We start from the raw sequence: 13,709 nt of genomic DNA on the forward strand, positions 1-13,709 counted from the left end.
ATTCCAATGTCCACAACGTGCTTGGCCAGGACCACACTGACATGGGGCTTCCAGGGAGCAGAATTCACATGATACTCAAAACTGACCACCATGACTCCAAAACATAGCAGAAAAAAGGCTGTACAGATATGAAAGGAAAATTCAGGTGAGCTTCCACAAGCTCTACAAATTTGCAAAATGTTCCTGTAGCGCTATCGGGGCAAGTAGGAGAAAGAAGTCTGTATTATGTCAATGAAAATAAAATTGGTGTATAATTCAGCATCCTCATACCCAAGGAGTATCATCTGAAAGGAAAAATAGGAATTACTTTGACACTGGAGATGTAACTTGGACAAAGAAATATTGTAATATCAGCCAAAGTTTGTCTCAGTCAGCTCCAGCCTTCAATGCTAGAGCACTTAATTATGCTATCCAACATTCAGCTCTAGGGCTGTGTCCATCTGGCTCACGTCACTAGAACCAAGAAGCTACAGAAGAGCAGACTGCAGCAAACAAGGTCAGTATGTGCCAACTTCTGTAGAGACATATTTAACAAGCCCAAGGTTGGACTGTCTCAAAAGGGAACAAAGGCACGGGTTTCACCTCTTTGTGAAAACAAATACAACACATTCCTTTAGTGCATCTGCACATGACACTGCATCACAGAATCACAGAATGAACTAGATTGGAAAAGACCTTTTGAGATCATCAAGTCCACCCTATGACCCAGATTTGCATCACTTTACCTTTCACTTACCCATCTGTTTTCCTGGAAGATTTTATTTCATTAACTTGGCTTTACTATGTTTTAATTTTATTTTTCAACCTTTGCTGTAATATAGCAGGGGCAGTTCATTCAAAATCAAAGTTTTTACTCTTGCAAGTATGCGAGTACCAAACAGTAGAATTTCCACATCTCTAAGCAAGATGTATCTCACTTCTGATCTCCAATTACATGCAGTAGAAGAGTTTCCATCAACAACATCACAGTCTCTGTGTCCAAACTTATCTTCCATTGAGAGAAGGAGGGAACGGCAAGGAAGTGAACTCAACCATGAGATGCTTTTGGATGAAGATGCAAAGTCAAAACAAGCAAAAAACAAGATACATCAATTACCTTCAACTTTTACCTATGTAATGAGAGGTGGAGTACTAAATATTTTCTCTCATTTGACCAGTTTGCTGCTAATATCGCTGTAAATTTCTTCTCCCATTCATCAGACTTTCCTAATCCCAGTGACCAAGACGACCTTGTCCGATCCTTCCACTGGTCTTCTTCCATTATCTAGATAAGCATTTCTTTCTGTATATCTGTATATACGTGTGTGTGTGTGTGTGTACACAAAGTTGTTCCTCCTCTAGTGACACACAGAATTCTGAGGAAGAACCTCTTGTTTTTCTTCCTCATTGAGGAAAACCTATTTCAATTGTCATTCAAAAAGGTCTGCACAAAAATGGGCACACTTGCTTATTTTATGGTGGCCAAACCTTTTAGTCTCACAGTCCAAGATGCTGCTTATCAAGACACATCTAAAGCCAAACAAGACTCAGAAAGGAAATAATCAGCCTGAGCTATGATATTTTGCAGTACCCTCTTATTTTCTTTAACTAATTGCCATTCTACTGGGTTCTTAGGAACAGGCAGATAAATGAAAGATACTTTTAATCTACACTAATAATTTGTGTTCAGTTCCACTTGGACAATTTCATAAATGAACAGGCACATTATAGCTGCTGAATGTAGCTGTAACCCATTCATTCATTTACAGACACAGCAGTTCTCAAATACAGGTGTTCATTTTCATATGTGCCTGTAGGCACATGATTTTATTGTTGGATCTGAAAGAGAATCATACTCTAAATTCTGGGTGTATTGACAGAGGTCCCTAAAAATATTTACAGCACAAACTGGATAAATACCCTAGGTCATACTTCAATCTGGATGCTGATTCACATCAACTAACAGAGATCCATAATTAATGATAAACCTTCAGGTGAGCCTCCTAGTCTCCCTTAGGAGGGTTTCGTCCAGAGCACAGCCTATCCAAACTCTGCCTTGGAACCAAGGCTAAATCAAGCCTGTGGCAGCTGTAACAGAGGCCTAAAAATACTACAGAAGTAATGAAGTAGTGATACTTATTTTAGAATATTAGCAGAGTAATGATTGCCACAAAATACACTTCAGCTACAGTGCAATTTGAAAGTACAGGAACTTAAACCAGTGCTTTTAATGTGCCAGGCACAATGAGTGCATTTACAACATCTATTAAAAGGAGGTTATGTTTGGGGGAGGGGGATAATTACATCTTTGCAGGTAGTTTATTAACTGAACAAGACAGCACCACATTAAAGATAATCAATGGAGAATAAACCACAGTTGTAAAAATTAATACTGTTCATTCACACCACAAAGGGAGTGAGGGGGCAGTGTCTGTGCTATTAAGACAGAAGTAAAAGCATAGCCCTGTGGAACCACCACGAGCAGAGGAGCAAAGGATAGGATGGCACAAAAGTCATCCAAAGCATAAGTTTCAAAAAAACAATACTGAAATTGAAAATAAATAATCAGCAATTCTGGAGGGGAAATAGGAATACGAACAACCAGGTTTGCAAACAGTGGAACTAATGAAGCCTGGTTTTGTCCAGCTTTTATGCCATGCAAAGACTGACTTTCACACTGAAGTAAACGTGAGCTCCAAGTGGATTGGTACATTTATATGGGATTCCTTCCCCAGTGGATTTTCTCATATCTAATAAAGAACAAGACCTTCCTCCAAATGCAGTAGGAATAATCTGTCCTCTCCTTTACCTGGCAGCCTCTTTCATGATCTCTACATTGTGGCAATGTAGTTGAAATTGTAGCTGAGTAACAAATATAAAATTTCTGAATGGCTGGTGTGAGATACCCAGGCACACCCACCCCCTTCTCTGCTATACACACAGAATGTGCTATTCCTTAATACTTGTTTTGGATAAGAAACAAGGCTAAAACAGTTCTGCCAGAATAATCCAACTTATGGGGAAAATTTGTCTTTGGTATGCTAACCGTGTGCAAGGCTTCAGGCAATTTTCTGCAGAGACCAAGACCTCAGGCTCCTGCAGCAATACTTGCTGCAAGAACAGTCAACACAGGAGGGGAGATGAGATCTCCTCAGTGTGCTGAGATAGGAGCCTCTGTGGTGATTTCATCTGCTGGGGTAGAGGAGGGCCAGAGGAGCTGAGTTTAGCACAGCCTGGAGCAGAAGAACCAATCAGAAGGGGGTTTGCATAAGCATGAGAAAGTCATCCCCCCCCCCCAAAAATACAAAAAAAAAGCTTGCATTAAAAATTTGGGCTGTGCAGAGCTATGCAGTTTCTAGGGTTGAGGCTGGGCATGTGAAAGTCAGTGGTCAATCCATGATATATTATTTCTTTTCTTAGAAATTAATTAAGATATATCTCCTGACTCTCCTCCTGTACACAACACTTAACCAAAAACCACTTCACCAAAGAAAAGACCATGCCTATGACAAGAACTAGCCTTCTTTTTCCTGCAATTAATAAACTTTACAGGGAAAAAAAAATGATAGAACTGGGTAGTATCCATTCTTTGGACTTACTCTGATTTGCATAGTAAGCATTAAATCATAATTAATCTCTTGTTTCACTTAAAATTAAATCACCCCTTATCACATATCACTAAGTACTGGATGCAGTGAAACATGTATAGCATCTTTAAAAAGTTTGCCTCTGAGCATCAGAGCAAGTTACTGCTGCCTATCTTGAATTTCATCATTCAGAACATCTGATTTCTGCAACCATGGACATGGCTTCTGAAGAGAACAATGCTTGGCAATGCCTTTTTGGGAAAGAAAAAAAAATCAGGAAAAAATGAGCATGCACAGAGAGCCCAGTTTTGCCTTTAAAGCAATCCAAAGCTTCTGGAATTTCTCAGTGCACCTTACATATTCTGCTCCTAAGAATGACCCAATTCTGTAGCCACTGATACACACATCTTCAAGAAGGATTAGCACCTTTTTCCCCCCAGCTCACCCTCTGTCCAGGTCAACTTAAAAGTCTGTTCAAACATTGTCAAGATAACAAAAAACACTTTGAGAAGGCAGGGAGAAAAGCTGCAGAGGCCTGAAGATTCTGTGCATATTTATAGCACAAACACATGCTCATTCCCCTTAATCACATGCACACTCTCGCAAGACGTCTCCTCCAAACTTTCTCAGGGACTCGGTCTGAGTGGCTGTAGTTCAAAGTCCAACTGCCTTGGCAGCTGAAAAGAAAGAGAAAACCATGGTGGCTTTGTGAGAATTACAGTGATCTTATTAAAAAAAAAGTATGTCACTCTCTGCTGGGACTTAACATGGCAGTGCCACGCAGCACTCATTGAACTGAGCAGCATTTCAAGCACACAGCTCCTGGTATAATAAGACTACAGGCTTAATTAGGATCCTATCAGTATTGCTTTTTTCCTGCCTTCAGCCAAGAAGGTATAAGAAAAGATTGTCCAACACAGATACTGCAATTTAAAGTCTCAAGTTAAGAACACAGTGGGTGTATATCTACTATAAAATCTACCCCAAAAACATGCCAGTTGTTAAACTAAGCAGTGCATTAGAAGCAGTTAGATATAATGAGAATGTAAATGGAAAGTATTCTAGAGAGATATTTCAGCTAAAAACAGCATACACACTATGCTATCTTTTATTTTAATCATGCTTTAAGCCCTGCCTTTTTGAACTTTTTATAAATTCTCCTATCTCCCTTTGCAGTTACTTACATATTGGTATATAAATTCAAAGACGAGAAGCAATTAGGAATGAAGCGAAGACTCCCTCTCTTGATGCTAATACATCAAAGGAAGTGAAAAAAACCTTCCCCCCTCATACACACTGGGTAACACAGAGAGTTCTGCTCTTCACAGCCTAATAGCTCAAGTAGTTCCAATCGAGAGTCTGATGTCAGCCTCTGATTACATGGAGATGCCAAGCGATTGGAAAGAGTGGCTTTTGAGAAATCCCAGCTCTCTGACTCCGGCGACCACGCAACCTTGCAACAATGCATTTAAAACACACACATGTATTACTCACATCAACTGGCCTTATTTTTTCCCCACTGTGGAGATTACAACATTGCTATTAAGTTTCCTGGGGTATCTGCTTGCTTTAGGTACATGGTTGAAGGAAATGTGTCAGATCAGGGGCTTTTTTAAACAGCTGTCCCTCCCCTGCACCCGATCTCTTTTGCTGTCCAGTTTGGAGAGAGGAAGAACCAGGTGCTGCTTTTAAACAGACACTTCAGAAATCTGCTTTTGTCTGAATGGAGAAGAAGAGGTTGGGACTGGCTCATGGCAGGGATCAGTAAGGACTGTTCCCATTCTTTTTCTGCACCTTTGCACATCTCTGCCAGATCAGCCTAATCCGATCCTCAGAACTGAAGCCTCAGAACAGGTAAACCTATGTAAGAAATGCCAACAAAACCTGATTCTGCTGATTCAAAACAGCAGCCGAGTGGCATCCTGAAATTGGGTATTTATATTTCCTTCCTGCAAGTCCTTCCCTCAGTCCAAGGACATTTGAGAACTGTGCAAGAGTTTTTTGGAAACACTCCAGGCCCTTAATCTTTCAAAAAGGAAAATTACTTTCTCTTATGCGTCTGAATCAACAGGTGAATGACCTCCCCACACCCTCAGCAAGTTACCAGAGTCCGTTTATTTCTTAATCACCTTATCTCCCCTGTATGAGCAGGGAAATTAACCAAAAGTAGGAATGACTCCATTGATTTCACTGGAACATCCATCTTATGTTTCTGTATGAACACAAACATTATGCTATTAAGGCTTTTAAATAGAAGCATGGAGTTTTAAAAGGGGCTGTAGGAACAATTTCTGTTAAACCCTTAGATCCACAGTAAGTTCATGTCTCTTACAGGTCTGGTTCTATTTTCTCTGCAGCTTTGCTCCTGTGTAAAAGAGATCTCATTGGTTTTTAAAGGAGCTAAAACATTTCCATCAGAATTTCTAATAAGCCCACTGGAGACTCTTGCTTGGCCCTTGAGCATGAGCCAGAAAGAAGCTGCAGTAACTACTATGATATTACACAGCTGTGTAGCTGCAGTGAGATGGAAATTGAGCACTGAATGTTTTTTTGATTTGTTTTGGTTTTTTTTAACTGGCAGGCTCTCCATCTATCAACCAAATCCCCAAACATTCAAACCTGGTACATTAGCTTAAGTACTATTTGTGGAATAATAAGCAAGGAGCTATAGAACAGGCAAAGGCTTTCTGAGCTACACCAGTGGAAGACCAAGAAAAGTACACTCAGCAAAACTCTAGAAGACTTACACCAGTATAACAGGGAATGGCTTTGGAGGAAAACCACTGCTTTCTGCTCTTCATCTGTTACCAGGCTGTGCCAAAGTCTAGTGAGTCTACCTGAGCACTGAGCTCTCAGAGCCTTGCCAATGAGCATCTCACTGGCCTTGGCAGGACAAAGGATTTTAGACTATGCTTTTATCTGCAACGAGACCAGAGTCTGCATTCCACAAGCTAACAGGACTGAAAGTGACAAACCCAACTTTCAAAAACTTACATCTCTGCCAAAGCCACCTGACAAATTCCATCCCATTACCTTTTATCACATACTAAATGCGTGAGAAAAAAATACCTCAAGCAAAGCCTCTGAATGGTTGTGTTCCTGTGTTAAACGTCTTCTATCACCATGTTGTAAACAAAGATAAGGCATTTTTCTGCTAAACGACAGTACTCTAGCTAATAGTGCTCTAATAATGTTAAGGTAAAGTGGGGATGGGATCCTTAAATGAGCAGGTTTTTCTTCCTCTGTCCCTTTGTTGTTCTGACAGCAGTAAAGGTAGAAGGAAAGCCCATGCTTTGGCCTCCCTCTCCTTTCCACTCTGCTAATGTGCCATCAATCCTCTGCATTTAGAAGATACCAGGCACTCAGGAAATTCTCAAACATTCCCACACCCACAGCTTGGGTTATTTACATTCATGGGCAAACTACAGGCAAGTGTACCAGAGAGGTGAGTTCTGTGACACAAATGACTACACAGTGACCAACACAACACCAACAAACCAAACCTGGCAAGTAAAGCCAAAAGCCTTTCTCCTTCTCCAAAATGACAAGTGAAGAGGTTGTGTCATTCCATTCAGACAGGTAAAGGAAACAAAGCTGAAAGTGATGGATTACTGTATCCAGTGTACAGCTGCTTTTCTTTGGGGGTTTTATTCTGCACTCAACAAAGACTTGCCAATTAATATAATTTCAGTGTACAAAGGGAGCTCTGAATTCATCCTCTTGCTTCATGTCCCCCAGGTTACATTAGTGTGCACCTCTAAAAGTGTAACTACCCTCACACTTAGGCTCACTAACTATAAAGGACAATAATACAAAGTTAAAGGAAGCTAGAAGTCTCTTCTGTTTTGTCTCCAGCAGTATCGGAGATATTTTTACGTAAATGTATCCAAGCCATGGAGCTGCACCTCAGTACCACAGAAAATCCATACAATGAAAATTGCACTTTGAATCTCAAGGCTCTTGAGAAGCTGAGATAAAGTGCAACACTTATCTTCCCAACATGGATGCTTTTTTTCTTTCAAGATGCATCTACTCTTAAGGTCTTATGTACCTCCCTGAAGATCTCTGCAAGGATGCTCACCAATCCTAAGCCTGGGATGACCTTACAATGCAATTGAATTTTGAGATGGAAGCATGACAATTTCTTGATTACATTTCAACAGCAATTGAGACTTCAGCACATTAAGTCAAGGAGGAGGAGGTGCATTTTCTGATGAGCTTTGGCTCCAATATATGCTTTGTAAAAATGTTAGGATTGTGGCAGAAAATACATGAAAACCTTATAAGGGATTAAACATTTCCCTGAAGTGCTCAAAACCCAAACAGAAAAGCATTATATCAGTGTGGTTAAAAGCCACACTAACAAAAACCCCAAACCAAACAAAATCAAACCAAAACCACCTAAAAAGCACAAGGAAAGGGACTAAAAGCAAGAGTGAAACTTGCCAGGCTGTTCTCAGTAGCCAACTTCAATCAAACAGAATAAACTAATGCAAAGCCTAAAATTATAAAGAATCAGTTCAGAGCTGTCTTTTATCTCAATACTGACACTTCAGGAAAAAAGAAAATCCTACCGAGGAGCTCACTGTAGAGATCCAAGGGCCTCTGAAGAGCAGAGTAACACGGGAGATCCCCACACTTGGAAGCAGCTCCATCACTAACTTAGCAAATAGCAAAATCAGGAACGGAAAAGCGGAGCAATGAAGATACAGCAGGCAACTTCTGGAAACCATACAGCTTTTAGAAAGATTGGCTACTGGTAACACATTGATGCTTTTGAAAAAAAGTCTGGAATGTGTGGAATTCTCTGGGATGCCAGGGTGCAAAAAGGATCTCATTAGCTAGGGCTTTCAAAATCTGCTGCCCAGTTGTTGCCTATTATTCAGAAAGCAAGATGGCTTACATCATCAGTTTCTGTAAAGTACAATATTCCACTTAAACTGCCAGATCTCTAGTCCCCTAGACTGAGAAATCATCTTTCCAAATAACCACGGAGGCACTGAGTCCCAAGTTACACACTAGTCCAGCACTTCGATGTTTCCGTATTACCAAGATAATCAAGCATCTAATAATAAAACTGGGCAGGACCACACTGCTCAGTTCTCTTGCTGCCAACAAGAATACTCTAAGCAACATCCAGACTGACAACAATCATGTTATTCCCTCATGTTTCTGCTTTAGAAACATACTCTGGAACTGCTCACGATGAAAAGCAGTGGAGTGGCAGAAGGGCAAAGTAGTTGGTTCAGGAGCTGAAGAGGAAAGCATTTCTCACCATTGTTTCTCTTACATTCAGAGGACAGGAAAGAATTCATATTTGCAAGATGCTGGCTGGCCAGAGGCTTAAAAGAAAGATGAAAGGACAAGCAGCATCTGGAGAGGCAGAGGTGAGGGACCTTGAGTTTTTGAAGATGACCTGCTTGCAACTGCCCAGAATCCATTCTTTATTGTGCCTAACAAAGTTTTCCAATCACACAGAACAGTGACAAAAACAAAGGGCAACACATAGGTAAATACCTTTACCAGCAGCTTAGTAGAGGACTTTAAATACTTTTCTTAAAGCACAATATACACATACTTGCAAATGTTCACCATTGCAAGACCAACAGAGCTGAGAATGTTAAGGCCTCGTGAAAATGACAGCAGTAGTGCTAAGCATTACTGGAAAAATGCCAATTTTAATTAATTTTAATTCTTTGTTAATATTCCCTGAATCCAACATAGATGTTTTAATATAATAATACATAATTTTCTGTATAATATACAACATTACTGTATTATATGCAAAACTGTAAAAACTGTAAAACTGTATTATATGCTATTTCCAAGAGAGCTCCTTTCCTGCTCCCCTTCCCCTTGGTATCACCTCTGCAATTGCCAAGGAATGGCATTCTGGGCAAGGAATGCCCCTCTAACCACTGGCTCCAATAGCTCTTGAGATAGCATTAGCCCATAATTTCCTTTTCCTAATGCAGCCTGAGTGTTCACAGGGGAATCTCAGAATACAGCTGGCTTATGAGGCCTGGAGAAAAAGACCTTCCACTGTCACAGCTCAATATCTGGGGTGTGTCCAGCACCATTATTCTCAAATCACTGCACTGCATTTGAAGTTGGAATATGAAGAATGTCTCACTGTGGCAAGATAGGCTCGTAGTTTTAAACTGAATACTTGAAAAACTTGTGGTTGGGCTGCACTGTTCTGGAGTTAACATCCCAGTACAGTGTCAATGCACCAATGAGCCCAGCCCCTCCAGACTCATAACATGCAATAAACTCAATGCAGCCATTACAGTCATGCCATGGGTGGGGTGGCTGCATGCCTGTCACCAGCTTGTTCCTTGTGGTTGTGAGTCCAAACCTCCAGCCAGTTCTGAATAATTCTTAGATGTGTAATTTGGGCTGGACAGCCAAAAGACAGCCCTGAGGCCATCCCATCATTTCCATGCTCACCACAGGAGATAGAAATCAGTATGCCTTAATGTGATGCTGATAAGGTCCTGGGCAGATGTGTGACCACCTGTGATTGCTCTCTTGGTTTCAAAAAAACAACTGGGTGTAGTAACTTGAGTGTAATACTTTCAGGAGTGAATTATGTAGGCACTTCATGCATAAAACAAACATTAGCATAGTCTTGCTGAAAGGAATAATGAAGGAGGAGGCGTCAGCCCAGAGAGGAGAAAGCACACTATCATTATACACTACAGGGAAGATGGGCAGCTCCCTGCCAGGCAGTTTTATCTGTCCCTCAGGAATAGTGAGCAGTCTGGAGGCCAAAGGGAGGTATTGCTCTGGGGGTGTATGGATTTTGGGGGAATGTGAGGAGATAATGTGTAGAGTGGTGCTGTTCAGCTCTGGGTCTCAGCTGAGATGTTCAGATGCAGCACTATGCAAATGCAGCTCTGCTGATCCAACACTGGAGGGGGAATAAAAGCAGCCAGAGGAGGCAAACAAGTTGACTGTTCCTGTACATTGGATTGGATTGTATCCCTTTCACCTTTAGGGAAGATGTGGTGCAGCACTGCATGGAGAGAAGTGATGAGGACAGGGAGGTGTGCTGTGAGCAGCTGTGCAGCTGCAGGCAAGACACACACCTACAGGAGGATGGGTGGGGGCAAAGCCCAGAATTGTGGAGGATCCCTTGGCTGACCAGACCTAGGGACACCTGCAGATCTATCGGTGGCACTGTGCTGTATACAAGAGGAAGGAGGAACAGCTGGCAAACACAGGGAAGATTGTGACCAAAAATTTCTCCCCTCTTAAAGAGAGAAGGATTTAAGAGAAAAACAAACACTAAAAAAAATTTATCATCACAGGGATAAAGCCAGACTCTCTAATTAAGCAGATGACATAACTGTGCTGTAATATCAAGATTTTACTCTGTGATTTGCAAACAAGCTGCACTTGCACAATCCAGAAAGAAAAAAGCCATACAGATTAGAACAGCTAAGCTCTGCTCTCACTTACATAGTATATACCCACACTTACTCAGCTCAAAAGACTAACAGATGAGAATGTGATACGAGGAGTTTCATTTCCTCAGACAGTTCCCTCACTAGTCCAGCCAAGCCTCCTTCTCACTGCAGTTTCCAATCACAGCCAAGCACTCTGCTCTGATTACACACTCATCCTGAAACCACAAAAAATCTCCCTCGGTCTCATCTATGGTTGGTGCACATTAATACATCCCCAGCGAAGTCACTGTCACTGTACAGATGCTGAGTATGCAGCTTAAATACCGTTGAACACTTAAGGCTTGATTCTGTTAATCAGGACGGCTTCACTGATCCTACAAGAGTTGCGTATATTCCACAAAGCTCCAAAGGGGAGGAAATCCAAAGCACAATTTTTTTAAATGGCATATTTATAAAAAACACCTAGAAAAAGGTCTTACTTATCCTGGGGTAAACTCACTTTGCTGTACTTAGTGGAGCTACTAAGGATTTAGAGGGGTACAGCAAAAGGCAAAAACTAAGCCAAATTCTCCTTTCAAGCCACTGCTTTTCCTGAAACAAATACTGAGAGGTCAGAACCAATACCGATCTCTGCTACTCCAGACTTCCAACCCACAGCCCTATCTATCTACCCCACGTATCCACAAGTGCTTGGGAAGCGTATGCACCAGCGAGAGCACAAAATCTTTACACTGCTGTGAACACGAGCCATATTCAGCAGAAATCAGCAGCTGTTAGGACTACAGAGCTTTTCACTGCTTTTATAGTTTGGGTGGAGAAGAAATAGGATTCAAGCACTGCTCATAACGCAAGTTCTATATTGCCTTGATCTTTATCCTCCTCCCCCTTCTCCACCCTCCCCTCTTCGCTCTTCAGGGCCACTCTTTAAACAGAAAGAAGTCATTAGCCAAACTTCCCTTATTTTATGGCCCCGACAGTTAGGTAACGACGAAGCAGTTTTATTATTTCTGCTAAAGAGCGTTCGATCGGGAATTCAGAGACACTTCTAAGGGGAAGATATCTGTCGGGGAAGGGGAACAGGCCGGCAAAGGGAGAAAACCCAAATATGCCCGAGTGCGGCGGATCATCTCCATCAGCCCCGGCGCCCAGCTGACAGACCCCGTCCCCCTCCCTGGCCAAACCCTTGGCTGCAGAAGATGCGTCCCGAGAGCCCCGCCAGCCAGCTCCTTACGTAAGGCACAAACCACTGACATCATCCCTCCCGCCGGCATCGCCGCGGCGCCCAGCGGCGCCCGCAGACCCGACCCGACCCGACCCGCGCCCGCCCGCTCCCTTCCCACTCTGCTGCCCCGCCAGGGCTCCTTTCCCACCGACTCCGGCCCCAAACTTTGCACGGCAGGTTGCCAGGGGATGGCTTTCCCCGCCGGGCGCCCCGTGCCGCGGTGCGCTCCATCCATCCCGCGGTGCGCCCCATCCATGCCGCGGTGCTCCCCATCCATCCCGCATTCCGTGGTACTTACGCACTGCCTCCTGCTTGGGGTCGAGGCCGCGCACGGCTCCCTGGAGGCCGGCGATGCGGCCGTGCAGCGCCCGTACGCGGCGGTGGGTACCCTGGATGTCAGCCTCGACCTCCTGGAAAAGGGTGCAGGCGTGCCGGGCCACGTCGGAGAGCTGTCGGAGGATCCGCGACAGGGCTACGTTGCTGACCGCGCAGAGGTCCAGCACCATCAGCACCGCTGCCGCCTCCCTCTCCCCGCCGCCCGCCGCCTCGGCGCCCTCGCTCGCCGCTCCCGGCTCCTCCGGCGGCGGGTCCCGCGGCGGCGGCTCCGCGCCCCAGCTCTCCTCCAGCACGGAGGCGGCGGGCTGCCGCCGGCACAGCCGCTGCGGCTCCACGGTCCGCTTGGCGAAGGGCATGGCCGAGCCCTCGGCCGGAGCTCTCCCGGGCTCCCGCGGGCACTGGCGGGGAACGCTGCCCTCCTCCTCCTCCTCGTCCTTCTCCTCCTGGCCGCCGCCGCCGCTCCTTGCCCGCCGCCGTCACTCGCGGGCGGCCGCCGGCGGGCGGCTCATCGCCTCGCTCCCTCCCTGCCGCCGAGCATCCGCCGCTGCCGCTGCCGCCGCGGGGAGCCGGGGCACATCCGCGCCGCCTCGCTCGCTCGCTCGCTCTCACGCCGTCCCGCTCCGGCGGCGGGTGTGAAGGGGTGGCCCGAAAACCCGGAGACAGGAATCCCGCGGCCGCGAGGAGGAGCGAGCCGCCGAGCCTCCCGCCCGGCGAGCGGCGGGGCGGGGGCGGGGGCCGGGGCGGCGCCGCGCTGCCGCCGCCGCGGGGGGGCGCTGCGGGGCGGCCGCCGGGCCGTGCGCGGGCGGCGGAGGCGGCGGCGGCCCCCGCCGGGCCCCGGGCACGCTCTGCGCCTCGGGCCGGCCCAGCCCCTCTCCTCTCCGCGGACAGCACTGCTCAGGTGAAAGAGAAGCTGCTTCGAGGGGCAGGAGGGAACCCGAGTCGGCAGGGCCCCGGTGCTGCGGGAGGGTGGTGCCCGCCCACTGGTGTCGCCTCCCGGGGCACGGCGGGGGGTGTGGCACTCCTGAAGTCAGGTGCGTGCACTTGGGCACCGGCTTCTTAGGAGGTGTCGGGGACAGCTGGGTTCCCGTCAGACAAGGAGCGCTGCTTCTGATGCAGCACAGCTCAGCTGGCGTGCATACACTTGTGAGAGGTGAACGTGCCTAACAAGCAGGC

General features: G+C 45.4%; 1 protein-coding gene across 3 annotated transcripts in view; it reads right to left on the minus strand.

Moving 5' to 3' along the window:
- Positions 1-13,245, minus strand: part of NHS (NHS actin remodeling regulator) — a 243,706-nt gene extending 230,461 nt beyond the window's left edge. For 2 of the 3 annotated variants that reach the window (XM_064407589.1, XM_064407588.1), the window contains exon 1: positions 12,499-13,244. In XM_064407589.1, coding sequence (XP_064263659.1) covers positions 12,499-12,892 — 394 coding nt within the window. In that variant the 5' untranslated portion in view covers positions 12,893-13,244. Of the gene's footprint in view, positions 1-12,498 lie in introns of all 3 variants that reach the window. The other variant, XM_064407590.1, reaches the window with a different exon arrangement.
- Positions 13,246-13,709: the final 464 nt, after the last annotated feature.

This window comes from Passer domesticus, chromosome 2 (genome assembly GCF_036417665.1).
Source record: "Passer domesticus isolate bPasDom1 chromosome 2, bPasDom1.hap1, whole genome shotgun sequence".
Lineage (NCBI taxonomy): Eukaryota > Metazoa > Chordata > Aves > Passeriformes > Passeridae > Passer > Passer domesticus.